The 20,490-nt window shown below is 35.8% G+C and overlaps 1 protein-coding gene across 1 annotated transcript; it reads right to left on the bottom strand.

The window, feature by feature from the left end:
- Positions 1-7,040: 7,040 nt before the first annotated feature.
- LOC133314251 (protein RRP6-like 2) lies at positions 7,041-20,068 on the bottom strand. The gene is made up of 15 exons (XM_061515688.1): positions 19,185-20,068; positions 17,404-17,559; positions 15,921-16,079; positions 15,759-15,842; positions 14,226-14,305; positions 14,025-14,075; positions 11,547-11,655; positions 10,688-10,770; positions 10,446-10,491; positions 9,552-9,639; positions 9,279-9,448; positions 8,391-8,456; positions 8,162-8,299; positions 7,990-8,088; positions 7,041-7,820 (listed from the first exon to the last, which is right to left on the bottom strand). Exons 1-15 carry the CDS (start codon positions 19,869-19,871, stop codon positions 7,176-7,178), a joined length of 2,661 nt encoding a protein of 886 aa, XP_061371672.1. The 5' UTR covers positions 19,872-20,068; the 3' UTR covers positions 7,041-7,175.
- Between the last annotated feature and the right edge of the window lie 422 nt (positions 20,069-20,490).

Genomic DNA, 20,490 nt, shown 5'->3' with positions numbered 1-20,490 from the left:
CTTGTGACAGCAAATTGGTGAGAGAAATAGCTATAGAGGCATAACCTTTCACAAAATGCCTGTAGTAGCCTGTCAGGCCAAGGAAGGCACGAAGCTGCTTCACTGTTTGAGGACGTGGCCATTGAACCATTGCAGCCACTTTAGTAGGATCAGCTTTCACTCCCAAACCGGATACCAAATGACCCAAATAGTCAATTTCATCAACAGCAAAAGAACATTTGCTTAGTTTTACAAAAAAATCATGGCTATGTAAACATTCTAAAGCAATTTCTAAATGATGTAAATGTTTGGGTAAGGAGTTACTGTAAATGAGAATATCATCGAAAAAAACAATGATAAATTTCCTTAAAATTGACCTGAAAATATCATTCATAGTTGACTGGAAGGTAGATGGGGCATTTGTTAATCCAAATGGCATTACAATGTATTCATAATGACCATCATGTGTTCTAAACGCCGTCTTTGGGATATCAGTTGTGTTCAATCGAATTTGATGATAGCCAACACGCAAATCCAATTTAGAAAAGACAGATGCATGACAGAGTTCATCTAAGAGTTCATCTATAGTGGGAATATGAAAGCAATCTCTTGCCGTGATTGCATTTAATGCTCTATAGTCAATGCACATACGCCAGGAATTGTCATGCTTCTTCACTAACAGAACAGGAGAAGAGTATGGACTCTTACTCTCTTGGATGAATCCGGTTGACATCAATTCCTTGACTTGCTTCTCTATTTCTGCCTTCTGGAAGTGTGGGTAACGATAAGGTCTCACATTGACTGGATTGGACCCTTCGATGAGGTGAATGGAATGATAAATTTCCCTTGAGGATGGCAGACTCCTGGGAACTTCGAACATCCTCTGATATCGCAATAAAATCTCCCATAATTCTATAGGAACCTTAGCTTTCAGTGTGCACAATTCAGCATTGAGTGATTGAGGTGGAATGGTATCTTGCTGTAGCAAGAAACAAGAGGTTGGCTTAATTGCTAGTGCCTGGCAACTATGTAACATCATGCGTTCCTTGTTCAGAACAAATTCCATAGTCATACTTCTGTAGTCATGGGTGACTCTCCCTAATGACTCCAACCATGGCATGCCTAAAATGACTTGAAGGTGTTTCAGGTCCAGTGTCCACAGATCAACCACAAATTCGTGACCTTGAATGATTAAGGATACACTATAGCATTTTGTATTACACAACAAGAATTGACCATTACCTAACACCACATTCATGCATTTGGTCTGCACTAAAGGAATACCAAGCTCCAATGCCAAGTCCTTTTGTACGAAGTTATGGGAACTGCCAGAATCGACCAGAACACCTACCCCCTAGCTCCTGATCATTGTTTCAAACTGCATGATCTGGTTATTGCTGGACATAGACATGGATTTCAAAAGACCCTCCTATGGGATGACATTAGTTGGTTCGGGACACCAAACAATTTGTTCTTCCCCTTCCCCATCCTCATCATCTGGTTCAGTAATCAGCAGTAACATCCTTGATTTACACCTATGACCAATGTTCCACTTTTCTTCACATGTGTAACATATGCCTAGCTCACGTTTCTTCTTAAGTTCCTCTTGGGATAGCCGTTTAATTGGTAAAGGAGGAGGAGTTGGTAACAAAGGCACACTTGGATTGACAGTGTGCTGTGACATGGTAGAGGTTGTAGTAGTTGGTTGGGTAGTATTCTTCCAACCTTGTTTCTTATATGGGCCAGAAAAAGATGAACGAAGCTCTTGATGATGAGCATCATAAGCAAAAGCCAACTGCATGGCCTGGTGAAGTGTGGCTGGCCACTGAACTTGAATCACACTACGAAGCTCCATAGTTAACCCAGACACAAAGAAACTCAAAAGCATGCTATCATCTAAACCAGGTACCTGATTCATGAGTGCCTCAAACTCCTTCACATAATCATGTAGGGAACCGGATTGGGAAAGCTTAGAAAGGACACCGCGAAGATCCCTATAAGCAGTACCCCCAAATCTCCAACGAACAGCTTGGGCAAATTCCTCCCAAGAGCGCACTGTTCCACTAGAATGCACCCACTGGAACCAAGACGCTGCAGCACCCTTCATTTTGAGCCCTGCCAAACGAATCTTAAATTCTTCAGGAATGACTTGCATGTTGAAGAATAGTTCAGATTTGAAAAGCCAAACATGAGGATTTTGGCCATCAAATAATGGAATTTCCATCTTGATAAACTTCAACGCTTGACCCTGGTCATAAACGGCATTTCCCCCAATTTAGGAATCGGTACGCGCATGGCTGTGAGAACTTGTTGGAGACACATGGTGTGTTCTATCATGGTGCACAAACTCATGCATCGTAGCTTCCAAAGTATTGAACCGATTTTCAAAGTAATTCGTCAAACGAAGCTCCAAAGACTCAGAGATTTGATCAATTCTCTGACTCAATTCCATATTTCGCTGGTTCCACTCCGCCTTTGTGGATGTCAATTCATCAACTACCTCTTGGACCCGCATTGTGTTAGGCTTAAGAATAAGAATGAAAGCACCAATGTTACAACCTAGGGTTGCAAAGAAAAATCACAGAGAGAACTCTTATCAAAGAAAAAGAAGAGGAATCGTTTATTTCATTTCTTTATATGGATTACATCTCAGTTTATGTGTATTTATACATCTCATTATCTATACTAATGAGTATCCTAACTAACTAACAACCAACTAACACCAAGGAACAACTTTAGTTGCCACGTTGCTCAAGTTGCCACATTGTGACTTCATGTGAAGTCACGTGCCCAGGCTGGTGCTCCACGTACGCGAGTAGAGGTTCTACGTATTGTATCAATATACTAACATTGTATTGAAAGAGACATGAAACTCATCCATGCACCAAAAATAAAAAATTGGAATATATTTAGATGAACTCATATAAATATACATTTCGTATTAAACCAAATTGTGTAATATTTATGTTTCCTCCAATAGTTAAATATTTTCCGTAGTAATGACTTTCTCATCAACAAAATGAAATTTGTGGACAAATTATCTGCAAAGGAAACTACCGCAATGGTCTGTTTGAAATCTGTTTTCAAAAATAATTTTGTTGATTTACAGAACACAAAAACAAAAATACATCATTCGATAAGGCTGATTTTGTAAAAATAATTTTAAAATTATAATTATTTTTTAGTTTTTAGAATTAAACTTAGAAAATATATCTAAGTGATTTTTGTTTTGTGTTTTAACTCTTATTAAAATCACAAAAAATATCTATTTTGTTAACCATTCTTCAGAATAGTTTAAAGAACAAAAAAAACATAATAGAATGAAACAGACCTGTAATCTCTTTAATCCTCACTGAAGAATCTGTAGGCTGTGGCAAGTTAGCACCATACTTTGAAAAGAGAAAGTGAAGAAAAGTATCAACTTATGCAAATTACAAACAATCCTCTGACATTTAGAGCTTGAAATCACATATTAGCTTCCCTTAATGAAAGAATATTTAAGAGAATATTATGTGTACAGGGCTTTTAGCTTTGACTATTTAGCCACAAACTAATGTAGCCATTTTAACCCCATCAGATTGATTCTTACTTGTAAAAATAGGATTCTCCTTCATTGCATTCTACCATCAAAGACAAAAGCCCACATCAATAACTTCTCTCTTCTCTTAAAATAGAAAAATATCTACTCAGCTAGGACATTAAAAGACTGAGAAGCACAGTTGATATCAAAGTATCAAACCCACTATTCCCAAGCCTTGTAGTCTCTGCTACAAAGTAAGGCTCCAAAGATAATTGTGAGTGCTTGGTATAAAGGGAGTTCTGTAACAGCAGATCAACTCAACTGACATCAAAGAAAATCTAAGTAAACTGATATTACTCAATTATGTCGGGCGAATGACTTCTTTACATGAGTATGCTAAGAAACACCTAGAGAAAAAATGAATAGAAAAATATGTATTCTATAACACTTACAGGTCTTCAAATTACTCACAGTCCCCCAATCAAATCTTTTGACAACTATAAATCGAATTCAAGAGGCATACTTATACTAGGTTCCCTAAATCAATAATTTAGATAAAGAAACCAACTATGCATACTCCGACATGCACATGTGCAGAACACGAAGAAATCACACTTTAATTCTTTTTTTTAATTGAAATAGAAATTCTATATGAGAGAACAAAGGAGCCCAAATTATATATATGTACATAGGGGAAGGATATTGTAACAATCAAGTCAAGTTACTACCAATGTTACTACCAATTAATCTCACCGTTAAATTGGTAGTAACGATCCGACGGTCCTCGTTTAATCCCTAAATAGCCCATTTCTTCGCTTCTCTCTCTCCCCCTCTCCCCCCTTCTCTCTCACTATACTCTCTAACGCAGTCGCCGCCGCCGCTTATAGCCTCTGTCACGCCGCCGCCGCTGCCCATAGCCTTCGTTGCGCCGCCGCACTCTACCGCCTCGTCGCCGGATCGGTTTATTGGAATTAGTTGTTAATTAATTCATAGATCCTAATGTTCTCGCTGCTTTTGTTTTTTATCATAGTTTCAATTGTTCACATGTACAGTGTCTAAGATCCTTTGATACCAATGTCAAATTTGAAGTTTGACACCTTATCTGATAGCCGTTAGATCAAAAAAGATCAATGTTGTCACATGCTTACAAATCAGAGTTACAATATGGGAAATCATAACAATATAAAGATGAAAATAAATATAATCGTTGCATCAACATAATCGATCTAACGGTGAAATTGATTGTTACAATATCATATATATATATATATATATATATATATATATATATATATATATATATATATATAGTGTACTCCTGGAAGCAAACTATGTGTAATTTGTAAGGCCTTGGGCACTCTCACTCCTTGAGCTAGCTTTTGGGGTGGTGACCTCAAGGTTCTTAACACTATGTACTTCTGAAAGTACATAGTATTATTTATAGAAATACAGTGTAATTTGTAAAAATTTGTAAAAAAAAATTTATAAACAGATCGTTATATATATATATATATATATATATATATATATATATATATATATATATATATATATATATATATATGGGAAATATAAGAATCATGTTGCAGGAATGGCACTGTTCATTCCTGCAACAAGGATACGGCGTCCGTATCTTGAGGATACGGCGTCGTATCCTAATTTGGTTTGACTTTTTTTTTTGCGTGGGACCCACACTTGATTTGTGTGTGCAGGAAAGTGCTTTAGTCATATCACATGACAAAAAGCGAACCTTATATATATATATATATATATATATATATATATATATATATATATATATATATATATCGATTTTCTTATGCGGTAGGAAAAAAATTTCTCATGTTGTAGACACATCTTATGTGAGGTCACATCTAGTAAAAAAATAAAAATAAAAATAAAAATATTACATGAAAATCGAAAGATCACTAGTAGGAGAAAACAACTCTCGTACGACATGAGAAAATATTTTCCATATATATATATATATATATATATATATATATATATATCAACTTCCCCGATCTCATACGGATCTCTTGCTCGGAAGTTTGACCTTAAAAGGGAGCTCAAGCACCGACATAATTAATATAAAAGAAAAAGGAAGAAATGAATTGCAATTTGCATACTCGAGAACGAAAAAAAAAAAAAAAAAAACTACCAGTTATCAACGTGTTTGATAATGTAAATTCGATTTGGTTATAGATTGAGAAGTTCAAAACCTAATGGAATATCATTTACGCTCAACCTTAGATAGCACGTTGTGCTTTTATGCGTGTTACTCGACCAAATGAGCATAAATTATGGGAAATTGTTTTCTTACGTTACATAACAAAAAATAAGTTTCTTGCACACACATATAGAAAAGAGAGAATATAAAAGATAGAAAATTCATAAACGGGTCTCGTTTCTTTATATGTGAGTGTATGAAAGTTATTTTTATCTTATGTAATATAAGACAATAATTATCATAGATTTTTTAGAAAAATAATATTAATACATAATTTTGAAAAAACTGGCTAAGGTGTGGGAGAGAATCTGTGTTCGATTCTCCTTAAATATATCTTTGAGAAGGGTAAGAAATTTTAAGTGTGACTAAGTCCCAATTCAGGATTAATCATATAGCAAGCTCAAAGAAATGAAATTTATCGGAATACTGGAATTGATTCGCCTATAAAAGATAATTAGGATTGGTATAAAAAAATAAAAAAAAGTGAGCAAAGTGATAAATTGTTTAAAAAATGGGGACACAATACTCAATCACCCCGTTATAATTGTATACTAACAATGGTACCAATTTTTTGATTTCAATAAATAAATAAAAAAAAAACAGTTTAAAGCAGCTTCTTCGTGCTAATCAAAAGCCATGTAAAGTTGTAAACCATTATAACAAGTTTGATAATTTACATAACATTATAAATTCAAATCTTACTATTTCTTATTTATGTTAATATTATCCTCAAATCTTTCTACATGGATAAATTTTTAGGTAGGAACAATTTATTATAAGGATTTTATTCAACAATAGTACTCACACACTAAAAAAAACTCTTTTTGTGGGAATGAAATAGGAATTTAAGAATCTATTTGATCGTATTCTATTTTTTTTTTATTTTTAAACAGAGTTATATAATAGTCAATGAAATAGGAATTTTTTACTTTGAAAGTTAAAAGTAAATCTAAAAACACAAATAACTGAATTATATTCTCTAAATTTAATTTTTAAAACTAAAAAAAATTATAATTTTTAAAATTAATTTTACAAAACAAGAATTATCAAGTAGATTTATTTATTTATTTTTTTGAAAATTAAAAAATTATTCTTTAAAAACTGAATTCAAACAGGCTCCAAGACTTTAACAATACTTACTTTCTTTTAAATTAGTAGAAATATTAAAAGATAAAAAAAGTTACAAAATATAATTAATACTTTATTAATATTTAATAATAATTTTTAAATCGTATGACATTATCTTAATGTAAACTGAATATTCATAAATATGTAATCTTGTAATCGATATTTACTTATAACTTACCAAAATATATATGTTAAAATTGAATTGAGAATGAAATATGAATTAATTTTTAAATTTTACAAAATTTTATAAACTTGATCTACTTGATGAGAATTTTCAATGCAATCATTTTGTAAACTTAATCTACTTCGCATCTATTTTCAGCGGAATGTTGCACTACGATTCCCAGAAGCTGGAAATGCTTGACGTCTTCTACCTTGCGGCAATTGTATAGTCAGATCACTAGTTTGATCCTGTCCTTTTGTTGAACGCTTCTTGCTACCTGAGCCATCTTTCTCCACATCCCCATCATTACTCTCCAAAGATGCATGCTTTGTATTTTCTCCAAACTTAACGTGTTTCCTTGCTGCTTCATAATCAAATGGTTTCAGCTGCAATAAGCCACTGGGTTGTTCAGTTTTCTTGGGCTCTCTGGTTTTGTTACTTTGATTGTTTGCCTGAAAGCACTTCTGAAAGTTTGATGACAATTGCGAGAGAGACATTGGCTCATTTTCATCATCTTTTCCCGAAGTAGACACAACAGAATTTTTGTCCCTTCGCTCATTGGAGTTTTCTGGGTCATTCTGCTCCATATCCTCTGCACCTGTATCAGGCTCTAGCATAATAATCTCCTCTAGAGTGGAGGTGGAAACTGGATGAGAAACAGGTTTCTGTGGGTCTGACATTTCAGATGCTACACTAGGAGTTTCTGCTACAGGTTTTGATTTTTCACTGCTACCCGAAAAATAATGGAAAGGAAGACTGACTGAAGATTTAATCTGCTCTAACTTGATCTCTTCCTTGGCCTTAAAGAAATCCGAAAATTGCAGCATAGAAATAAGTAGAGACAGAAAAATAAGGGTCAGAACATACAAATAGCGAAAAGCAAATAACAGCCAAAAAGAAAAGGCAAATTACAGGTTTACATCCCGTATGTGACAGACATCCTTCGAGATGTTCATGAGGAAAACTCACCTTACCAGAACCAAGCTTCCTTTTTGAAGCCGAATTCCCCAGTAGGGCCCCAAAAGCACCAGTAGGCTTTTTTAGAACTTGAACAGTTGCTCCATTTCCCTATTAACAAATGAGTAATAATCAGATTGATGCTCCTCACTAGGAGATCAAAACATTGAAATCACTTTACAACCTTTTCTGTAGAGAGTGCACCAACATTTGCATCCTTGTTCTGCTCTGGAATTGTGAGAATGTCCCTTGGAAACTCAGATGTGAGACTATTGGACTTAATATTTAATAGTACATTTGTATCTTGATGCTGAAAAGATTCCTGTTTAAGGTCCAAAAAATTGGTCATTTCTGAGATATTAATACATGTGGCTTTTTTTTATTCTAATACTTCCTCTAATTGCATTTCCAACCTTTGAATTTTGTGCATGGTGTAGGGGATCTTCAATTCCATCTGTAACAGGTACTACATCTGATGCCTGGATACAGATAATCAAACAATTTAATCAACAAACAAAAATCAGAAATTAAAACAAAAAATATATATATATCAACCCCCTAAGCCAGTTGAGCAGCATTAATTCCCAGAAAATCGGGAGAATAAATTTTTTAAAAGATTCTAAAAGCAGTTAATTAGACTTCTCAAGCTAGATCAATTATCATTTTTAACCTTACTCTTTTACTAAGAGAACACTCATAGCAGACTGATGAATCCAAATGACAAGGGGAGCCATTTATCATACCCTAGTTCAGAGACAGAATAGGAGACTTGATAGGAAACTAAATCATCTCACCATCACCGGACCATATATCCGTTTTGCTCAAAGTGTGGTAAGACAGTGTCAACAAGCTCCATGTAACAATCATTGGGACACTGACTCAGATGCTCAGGTATATTAAAAGAGTAGTCAGTCAAGGATTTTCGGACAAAGACGAAGGCCATACTAAGGTAATTTGCATTACAAAAGCTGATTGGGCGAAATCTCCTTCATACAGATGTTATACTCCATGATCCCATGTTCTTAGTGGAAGCAACTCAGTATCTTGGAATAGTGTATTCCTGTACTAAACCTCCAACTATGCCTTATATGTTAAGAGTATTACAAAATAGGGTTATACACGTGCAAGAAGTCTTGTTATATCAGTAGTCTTATTTGGATAGGCTCATAATAGATATACTGCAATAAGTGCAAGCATAAAAAGGATGCCTAGTTATAAGAACAATAAAGTGCAACATTAAAAGGAGACCAACTACCGCCCAATCAATCCAGGGTATGGCAATTGTTAAACGAATTACTTACAGTAGCGGCATGCCCTCCTTTCAATTGTTGAGCAGCTTCTTCAAAGGCAGCAGCATTCTGAATTGAATGCCTAATGATGCTGACAACAGTGTCAAGATTGTGTTCAACATAAGGGTGCTTTGACTTCACCAACCGCCGCAGCTTGTTTGTAGTGAGAGGCATCTGCTTAGCTTTTAAACAAGTAAATACAAATTAAGTTGACAAGTACCATACAGATAAACTGCTAACATTTAGACAAAAGATGAAACGGAAGTTTGCACAAGTTTCACTTACCAATTTCAAGAACAGATTTATTGGGCAATACATATCCAGTACTTTCATCCTCGGCACGAGCAACAATGTCCCGCCATTCACAAAGCCCCTGCAAGCCATGTAAATATAGTATATGACCTACAATAGATGTTGAGGGTAAGGAAATCCAAACTGAATGCAATATATAATATGCCATTGTTCATTACATTTAGAAGATGGAAATTGCTTTATTATAAAATCCTGAATAAGAAGTATACTATATTAATTTGGATTGTAAAAACCATGTAAATACAAATATCGTATATGTAAATATGCTTTATTAACATCCATTGTATCTGGTTCTTTCTGTGTTGGATGTTAATTTCGATTGTGTAAGAAAAACATAAAACACTTTTATCAAAGAATAAAATCGGATGGTAGACAGGATAAGTAGGCTTAGAAGGAAATCTGGGTTTCTTGGTGTCCAACCCAAACTGTTTCATGACAGAAATCAATATGATTCAGCAAGACATCAATTCTAAAAGTTCCTATTAGTGATTGAGATGATAGCAGAGTACTTAGAAGTTAGAAAACTGCAGCACTATTATTAAAGTAACTGGAGTGAAGGTAATAATGACAGGAATGAAGGTGGTGAAAAATGGCTGCAATAGTTACAATTGAGAATTTGGTGTGGTCAGAGTAATGCTATAGCAGCGAACCTGAATTTTTATAAAATAAAGAGAATTACCAAAAGAGAGTAATCTACAATTCCATGTAGTAGTACCAAAATTTATTGCAAAGGATTGCTTAGTGGAAACCATTTTCCATATTCACCACAAAAATGGTGTTGGAGAAAAAAAAACAAGGCAAGCTTTTGTTCCCTATTTAAGTAATTGAAGATTGATGCTACAAATAACAAACTAAAGAGCAACTTACTGAAACAATGGCAAGCTGCTGAGCATTAAAACCGGCCCCTTGCAACCTGTACAGAAACAGTAATTGAGCTTTGCTTTACACCTCTCGCAAGCATTATATACAAAGCAGAACTTTAAAACACAAGCTCTCTTAACATAGAACAAACCGAACAATAATAAAAAAATTACATCAAGCTTGGTCCACTAACTACTTATATAGAATGCTACATTAATGAAAGAATGGCAATTGAAAAGGTAACAAACCCGTATATATGAAGGTAGGAGTTCTCTGTCAGAAGTTCTTTCTCATATAGCTGCATGCAGACATCATAACTGCGTTTGTAGACCTGCAAGTGAGAGAAAAATCCAATTAAAAGACCAAAATATAAGTTTATTAAACCAATCATTCAGCTATGTTGTTTCGCTATTTGATCAAAGATTTAGAATCAATATACTTCCCAAAAAATCTTAATATGTATAGAAAGGAAAGGTCAAAAAGTCTAATCAACCATTGCAAGATTGCAACATGCATATAGGTTCAAACGATTGAGACAAAACATTCTAAGGGAACCAAGGAGCATCCATTGGCTTACAGAAAGGTTCGATAGAGTATATCCTCATCTAGTTAGTTTGATCTCAACTAGGCATCTAGAAAATAAAAGAAGATTGACTCAACTAAAAACTACCACTGTACCACAATGAATAAGCATAAAGGAAAAAGTAGCAGAGGCTTCTGTTTTGCTAAATTAGTAAATGTACTATTGTACAGAACTTGCAGCAATCTTAAATTACTAAACCTTGGGAAAAAAAATCGTTCCAGATCACAGAAACAGAAATACCAATAAATTTAAACCAATCCGAATAAATTTTTGAACTCTATAAAACCATGTGTCAAGCAACCAACTCTCCCAAAAGGTTAAATTGTTGGGTGAAGGCATATGATTGCCTTTATTATATCTCTTATCATGGAAACAGAAATACCAATGAATTTAAATCAATCAGAATAAATTTCTGAACTTATAAAAAGCATGCAAGTCTGATGATCAACAAAATCAATTTTATTATTAATGCACTAGGAAATAGCATCCACGGGCAGAAATGTTTTGGGTTAGTAAATAGTTACCTCCACCAGAGGAGTATCAGAACTTTCAGAATCCTTAGGCAAGGAAAATAACTTAATCCTCATTAAATCATATATATACAGCAGATAGTGTGTATCTTCTCTGGCATATCTGTCATCAGAGAAACAGTTCAGTAGATTGCATTCGTTAGTTTGCCCATGAACTAAAGATTTGACCTACTTATTTATTTTTTCCAAACAGGGGGGAACTAAACACATAAGATTTGTCATAACAGTAGAAATTAGCAATGCTTGTCACAATTTCAATTTGTTTATACTGAAGGTAGAATTCTGCAAAGTATTCTCTGAAAGATGTGCTATGGGTCAAATAGAAATAGTAGAGGGAAAACGAAAGCTACTAGCCAGTAATCTCAATTCCAAAACAAATGGTGAGAATCAAAGTAAATAGCAAATCCTTAAAATAGCGAAAGCGTTCTAGTTCTAACAATACTCTTGATAATGGTCAAGTAATCGTGATTTCAGATAGAAAATTTCATTTAATAGAAATTGCAAATTACTGGAGAACTCCAAATAACCACCAAGCCAGCAAATTAATACCCTTAATCACAACTGATATCCATACGTAGTTGTCAGTCCCTGATAACGACACCAGTCACTTACCCTAAAAATGCTATAGTAGGATAATAGACAGCGGGATGGCCGCTTGATAAGAACCTTGAGATGCACTACCCCAAAAGCTAACTCAAAGGGTGGGAGTGTCCAAGGCCTTATAAACCCCACATTAGTTGCCCATACAACCAATGTGGGACTCCAAGTCCCATACCTTGCAAATGGGATCGTAACATTTCACCACGCTCCGCAGCCCCGGCCCCCACGCGGGCTGGCTTTGCGCTAGTCTTTTACTAGCCCCGGGCAAACACTGCAATGCCGATGTCACCACCCGTGCTGCTCGATTGCAACCGGGAGACATAGTGGAAGGCTCTGATACCATTTGATAAGAACCTTGAGATGCACCACCCCAAAAGCTAGCTCAAAGGGTGGGAGTGCCCAAGACCTTATAAACCCCACATTAGTTGCCTATACAACCAATGTGGGACTCCAAGTCCCATACCTTGCAAATGGGATCGTAACACCGCTCTACCAAAGACATGAGGGAAAATGCAGTTTATAATAAAACACTATAAATGCTCAAAAATAAAAATATACAAAATTAAAGGCATATCATAGTCTATACACACAATCACCATCAATCTAAGGCATAATTAACAAGTCAATAACAAAAAGAGGCTGGGGTGCTCTGGTCAGCTGATTGTGACTTATATGGTGCCATGGCTGAACCAAAGAGGGACTGGAATTAATAATCAACAACAAAAAAGAGACAGAACAGAGGATGGAATCATGGAAGAAGTTAAAGGAAAAAAATAAAATAAAGGACAGACCTGGAAGTATGAGCTATAAACAGTGTGGAAGAAGGAGCAGCAGACTAAAGAGTGGTTAAGCGGCTGCCAGAAAACATGTTAGGACTGCCAGAAAAAGTATTGGTCTGCGGAAAAGCAAGGGCATCACTGAAAAATGTGTCGCCTGCTGGAGATGGGTGGTGCAAACAAACATTGCAGAAACCTAGTGTGTCATACTTCAAAGAATGAAGGCGGCTTTGAACCCTATTTTGGTTCCAATGGGAGAAAACGTATCAAATTTCAAAATTCACCTTAAGAATGGGAACAAAACAGGATTTAATGGTCTGGTAAGTGCTAACCTAAGTGGCAACTATGGCCATTATTTGTCCACTATCTACCCGCAATACAGGCCATTATCGCCTCTCCACAAAAACTCAGCACGACACCACTTCCATCGTGGAAAGGCATGACAACACAGTGATGGAATGCATCACAGTAATGGCGCTATAGAACACTATTAACTATTCTGAATACAAATATGTTGCATTGCCAAATCCCATTATTCCTATTCGATACTCCACCATGATGCTTTCATTATTAGCATGCAGTTGTAAAGAATATGTATAGTGATTAGTGAGTAAGATACCATTTCCAGAAACAAATTACCTAAACATTAATATAATTCAGGCAACCTTGTCATAACTTGTCTGATGAATCCCTTAGGAATAATATATCTAGTCAGGTCAGGTATGCTCAAGTTCAAATAATGAGCTAGCCTGAACATCCAGAGTTTTGAAGGTGCTAACTGCAGAATAGAAGGTTCATTATGAATTGTGAAACTTATGCCTGTATGAGCAAGAAAGGGCTGGTTCTAAAAATATATACCAAATTCTCTAGTCTCAGGTCAATTGCACCCAAATACAAGGGAGATAGCGAACAATCTAACCTATTACTACCAGATTCTTCGTTTGCTGTACAGTCCCCACAAAGCTGGATTACTCATTACTTACCTCCAGTTTATTTTTGGAAACCAAGACACATTTGAAATCCAATGGAAAAGGAAAAAAACAACAGGAAGAAACAAGGAAAGATCAAATGTGATAAGTTTAAATTACAATTGTACCTTAGCATCTCATCAGGAAGAGGACGTAGTCTCCAATCTGCATTCTGGTATCTGCAGTGAGTTTACTTGTAAACCTTCCAGAATGTAAGTGAGAATAAAAAAGAAAAATCATGCCAGACGCTATAGTAATACATCTGCATTCAGACAATGAAAGGAAGAGCAAATTCCAAAATTTGAAATTATAGAAAAAATACAACATACTCTTTGTTTGCAGTGACCTCACAAAAATGATGCAGAAGATGTTCCAAACTATTTCTTTCCAATTTTAACACCTTTGAAGCCTAAGCAATGCAATCAAAATAGATTAGTCTTGGGTGATAAAGAATAGAGGACTGATGCAACAAAACAGCTAAGACGTGATCAAGTAAAATAGATTATGGCAAGGAGAACCAAAGGCAGAAGAATTTTGCAAGCATTGTATCACCATGTTTTCATGTTGCAGAACAAATCAATACATTATGAATACATGAAAAGCTAAAGACTAAATTCTACATTCAGAACCAGCATCAACCAATCAAAGACAACGTTTTACATACCAACCATATAACTGGATGGGTAAGGAGCGTTTGGTTAGTTAGTGCGGAAGCAAGAAAATATATTTGAAATCAATGGACTGAGCACACGAAGTCAGATCCAGGAAGTCTGAGCGCTAAAGCAATGATAGAAATTATTCAAAGCTGTCAGAGTGAGCAAGCGAACTCGGAACTCGGAAGTGGGAACAGACTAACAAAACGCGCACAAAGGTTTTTAACATGGAAAACCCCCTCAATATGAGGAGTAAAAACTATGGGACCTAGTCCAAAAAATCGTCCACTATGTAAAGTAGGATTGAAAAATGTTGTTCTTCTCTAGTACAAGAGCTAGAGGTTTACTCTCAATTTCTCATCCACTTTAAGAATGGATTAAAATTGTTTATCTCTCACAAGCAATACTCTTTCTTCTTAGGAAGAGGATTTCTAGATTTCTAACTAGAACTTGATATCAGAACTCTGATTTCTCCCTTACTTATATTTATAGATGGTCAATGGACCATTCTAATTCTAAATTTATTACAGGGATTTTCTAAGCTTGGAGACTTGCATTTATTTACATTAGAATGTGTAGCCGCCTATGTAATTAAGGAGGAATATTTCCAACAAACTGATTATACAATTTTGCTAGGTTGTCAGTAGCGGCCCGTAGCGCCGCTAAACCGCTACCGTAGCGGGTAGCGGCGGTCGGCCGCTACAAACCGCGACGCTACTCGACTTTGGCCGTAGCGGAAGGTAGCGGTGTAGCATAGCGTCAATACCGCTACCCGCTAAACCGCTACACCACTCCCATGTTGGAATTTGATGGAGAATCCGGAGATGATGATGATTTTCTTCATTAGTTCACTTCTTGTACTTGACTATTTGACAATTTTATTGTTCATTTGTGTTTAATTTTGGATCCTTCCTTTATGTTCCTTGTATTTGACATTGATTATGGAATTATGTGTTTGATTTTGTGTGACTTCTTATGTTTGAGCATTAATACTAAAAGCGGTATTGCCTCGTTTCTTGACTGTTAGTATAATATATGTGGAATTAATACTTCACCGTAGCGGCAATACCGCTACCCGCTACACCGCTATACCATTTTCGGGGTCGGCCGCTACCGGCCGCTAACTGCTATTGACAACTATGCAATTTTGTTTCCTTGATAAGTAACAAGGGAAATAATATCAATATTGAAATATCCTTACAAACAAACCTGGCCAGTGTCAAACAAATTACAAATGTAAATGCCAAAGTCTCGTTGAAGCCACACAATATCTCGATCTGCACCATGCATGACCTAATTAACCATAATTAGGGTCAACAGAATGATCCAAACATGTTGAATTAAAAGAAAAAACAATCATTTGCAACTAACCTTCCTCTTCACAGGGTCCTTGAACACTTCCCTCAGATAGGGACCAATATGAATGCGAAGCTTCAAAGTGTCAACAACAAAATCTTCAGTCCGTGTTGAGATTTGCATCAGGCAAGTTAAACCTTGGAATGACCGATATTGATTATGTTCCAAATCAACCTAAGTTATTTCAAGTCAAGAGAGAAAAAAATCACAAGGATGTGATGAAAGGAAGGGGGAGAGAATGTAACAAGGGAGAATATTAGTCCAACAATCAAATGCAATAAAACAAACAGCAACCAAAGGCAAATAAAAAAGTTGAAGAACTAAATTCTTCAGAGTACAAAAGTAAGATTTATACGATATAATAAATAGTATCCTTACAATCAGCAGAAAAACGCCCTAACCAACACAGATTATTATCACAACAAGAGAAACACAAATCCGAACAAAAGATGTAGCAATCATAGTTTTTATACTCCAAGTTAAGCGTAACTCTAACCTGAATATCTCACTGGTCAAGAATAAAGCAAAAAAGAGGCACGATGACAGGTCACTTTTGTTAATGACCAACTATTCTAAAAGTTATAGCTATTAGGTGAAGGCTCGTGAATGGCTGTTTTATATACCTAACAACTTTCATGTATACACACACCACTAAGCTTGAAAGGCTAGAGCTTAAGATACGCAGCATAGAATATGTGCACTTTCTGAAAATGAAATGAGATATTTGACAATATAACTAATACATGCACTTTATCAAGCCCATATTAAACAATGCCCAGCACTGAACAAGAATCAAGCAGTCCAAGACAATCTATGTTGAAATCTCATCCTTAATCAGCTTCCTACATTTATATGCAAGCAGACCCCTGTAAATGTCAAGGGATGATGCACAAAGTAAATAAATAATTAAATTTAATATTAAGTCTAGCACAGCCCATCATCCAATTTACACTTGATCTTCAAAACATGAAGTTTCAAGTGAGATCTGAGAGTTTGCAGTCAAGAACTGTTCAAAAGGCAAAAGATTTGAAATTCTACTAGTAAAATTTTCTTTCCCTAATCTCTAAAGGGAATAAAATGAAGGTAGATATCTGACTGCTAAAAATGCACCAGGTTTGTGCTAATGAAGATTAAAATTACAAGTGACTGAGGGAACATTTATTTATCATGTATCATTACTTGATCTTCAAAACATGAAGTTTCAAGGGAGATCTGAGAGTTTGTCGTCAAAAACTGTTCAAAAGGCAAAAGATTTGAAATTCTACTAGTAAAATTTTCTTTCTCTAATCTGAAAAGGGAATAAAATGGATGTAGATATCTGACTTCTAAAATTGCACCAGGATTTGTGCTACTGAAGATTAAAATTACAAGTGACTGAGGGAATTTTTATTTATCATGTATCATTGTAGTTGCACATATCAGAGACAAGGATTAGTTGCATAACTAATCATGAAGGAAATTTATGAGTAAAACTTTATGAACAGTGATCATATTTTACCGCAAATTCATCAACAGAACGCAGCTTAGCAGCCAACTCCTTCAAATCTTTGACTTCCTCCACAAGCTTAAAAGTGCTGCTTTCTGTTGAGGAAGGCTTCACTGGCACAACATCTTCAAGGCCTCTATCAACAAAATCCATAACAGAGAGCTTTTCCTGAAAAAATAAATTATCAATTGATTAACACAAACAAACAGAGATGACAAAATAAAGACAACCCAACTTAACACAGAACAAAAGATAATCAAAATGATGAAAGGTTTCCATAAGCATACACAGAGGTGATGAAGATTGCTAAGGCAAAACAAGATTGGACAACCAAAATTTATTTCCACCAAGATTTAAATGCCAAATAAGCATTACTCTTTAAAAAGGATTTATTCTTTCTTGCATCAAAAGACTTTCAATCAGGCTCATTAAATCCATAACCATATTTACCGGCTTCACTCAACAACCCTGCGTACCACATAACTAATTTACCATCCCGCGTACCCACATACCAGGACCAATTTAAAAAAAAGTCTTGTGATAATAATGTAAAATGTAAAGAACCGTGTACCCGTACCACATTCCTAGTAACTATATCCTGAATCCTAGGTTCATGCAATATTACGAGGATGAAAGGGTATGAAGTAATAAAGAAAACATCATTTCACCTAGGCTATTGCTTTCATCTTATCAAGTAATACTATACCAACATATAAATACAGTCTGCATAATTGCTCTAGAGGACACTAAAAAACACCCGCATGAAACTTGCATTGTTATCTCCTCTTGGTTGAAGAGGCCACGCTAGATATTAGAAATTTAGAATCAAGGGGGAAGGAGCATTCAAGTTTAACTAATGCCATTCTCAAATGTGAATTCCAATTTTTTAGATGAAAGAAGAGCTTCTTAACTCGTGGAACAACTTTAGCCAAATGTTATGCCGCGTGAAGAACCAAATAAATAACAAAACCACATGACCATAGCCCAATTGATATAAGGCCACACATGCAGATTAGATAAGTATATTCAAGCAGGTATAGTGTACACATAAATGCAACATAAGTCTTAACACCTCTTGAATATTATATAAGAAACAAATATTTCAAAAAATTCTTAGGTTCTTACAACATTGAGGATATTGGATAACAAATATTACTGTCATGCATGTGCATGTGCGTACACATGTTTTGTGTGTGCATGCACACAGATTTAGAGTACTCCATGTAAAGGCAATAGACTTGTTATTGCTCCAAAATTTCTAACATTCTGATTTAGTATAGCTGTTTAAGGGAGAGTCGGGGGAGAGAAACAAATATTACATAACAATAACATACATCCCGAGATAAAACAACAATAAGACCACAGAGCAACAGCATGCAAGTTACTTGCCTGATGAGATTGATACATACTCAGCCTAAGCCATGAATTAGATTCAAAAATAAAAATAAAAAAGCCTACCCATCTCTGAAAACTAGCGCTTTTCGCATTAGCAAAATATGAGTTACAAATAATAATCATAATAAACGATGACTTACTGTAATCACCATCTTTTTCTACGCAAAGTTGAAATTTTTTCCTTTTACGTAAATTTGTCAAAAACACAAAACAAAAGGGAGAAAAAAAAACAAATGTTGAATTTTGATGCTTATTCTAATCATGTACTGTCAATGTATCACAACCATTACCCTTCGAGTCTAAATATTTTAGTGATGAGTCAATACATAATTCAAATTTAAGCTTAAAAAATATATATACTATCAATTTATATTAACAAAGCCAGAGAGTGAACTAACCAGTGGATGAATAAATCTCAGACCATCATCACTCCTCTGCAACCAAACATGCTCAAAAGGTAGGTTCGCATTATTAACAAGTATGTTATACTCATCCTGCGGCCTCCTAATCGTTGGTATATGAAACGGCACCTTCGGCTTCGGCCCCATCGTCTTCTTATCCTTCATTGCCACCTTAACTCCAGGTGCCGGTGAACTTGTCTCCGAATCCATTGTCACTTTCCCTCTTCCCCCTTTCTTCTTCCTCCCACAAACCAACTGAAACCCATCTTCCTCCATTGAAGACTTCGCCGGACGACCCGTTTCCTCTTCCTCCGCCCGAACCCTCCGGAACTCGTCCACAGACGAGTCGAACCGCTCCAAAACGTCGTCGTTCACGTTCACCAGCCAGTCATACGCATCATCAACATCGGAAGGGAATGCTTCCCCCGCCGCCGATTCCCTTCCGCCCCAGACATGCGCGGAGGCGCCGATGGCTTCCAGCATCGACTGAGATTCACGCGCGATTTCATCGAGAGGGACCTTGAATTCCTCGAAGTTGCGGTAGAAATGGAAGTCCTTATCGGAAGGGATGCACCGCGAAGACGCGGCGAGCTTTGCCACCGACGAGGAGAGAGGTCCCGCAGTTAGGGTCTGAAGCGCCTGGGCCTTCGTTGTTGTGTGAGGTTGATCGTGATCGATGTTCATGGCGTCGTGGCTCGTAGAGATCGATCGATTGTGTTGAAGATTGGGGATAAAGGGGTTTTAGGGTTAGGGTTTTAGGATTTTAGAAGCGTCGCCACCATTGTTGAGGACCCTGCGTTTTGTTTTTAACTGAAAAAAGAAAGTGAGAAAGTGCAGAACCGTAGCTGTTCTATTTATATACGTTTATGTCACGCTTTATGGCGATACTGCACTTGGCAACAGAGTGTATCTGAAATTTTGATTTAAAATTACAAATTACAAATCCGAGGATTCACTCTTTTTTTATTTTTTTAGGAATGTTATATTTATAATTTGGAAAAAATATTTCTCCGGTCACCGAAAATAAAATTATCTCCAGTAAGTTTAAAACGACGTAGTTTTGAAGCTATAAAATTAAAAAATTTAAATGATAAAAACTAATATAATCCTGCAATATATTGTAATTACAAAAATACCTTGACTTTCGCCTCAAAATGACGTTGTTTTGGGTTCACTGGAGATAACTTATCTCTCGGGTGTGCATGACAACCATTCTATTCCCTAGCACTGTTTCTGAAAAGAAACAATTCTTTTCTATGTCTATACCTTGGAATAGTTTATGAGAAAAAAATTGTGTTTGATA

This window comes from Gastrolobium bilobum, unplaced genomic scaffold (genome assembly GCF_033153095.1).
Source record: "Gastrolobium bilobum isolate Gb01-03AN ecotype WA unplaced genomic scaffold, APGP_CSIRO_Gbil_v1 utg14708, whole genome shotgun sequence".
In the NCBI taxonomy this organism is placed as follows: Eukaryota; Viridiplantae; Streptophyta; class Magnoliopsida; order Fabales; family Fabaceae; genus Gastrolobium; species Gastrolobium bilobum.
Note: the sequence above shows the minus strand (reverse complement) of the source record. Positions and strands in the feature narration are given on the sequence as shown.

What these genes read in the sequence shown, in the direction of transcription:
- LOC133314251 (XM_061515688.1), bottom strand. Translation starts at nt 19,871, where the DNA reads ATGAACATCGATCACGATCAACCTCACACAACAACGAAGGCCCAGGCG. An exon ending in GTTCTGTTGATGAATTTGCG is followed by an intron (nt 16,080 to 17,403) that starts GTAAAATATGAT and finishes GAAATAACTTAG; the next exon opens with GTTGATTTGGAACATAATCA. An exon ending in TAAATCTGTTCTTGAAATTG is followed by an intron (nt 9,449 to 9,551) that starts GTAAGTGAAACT and finishes CTTGTTTAAAAG; the next exon opens with CTAAGCAGATGCCTCTCACT.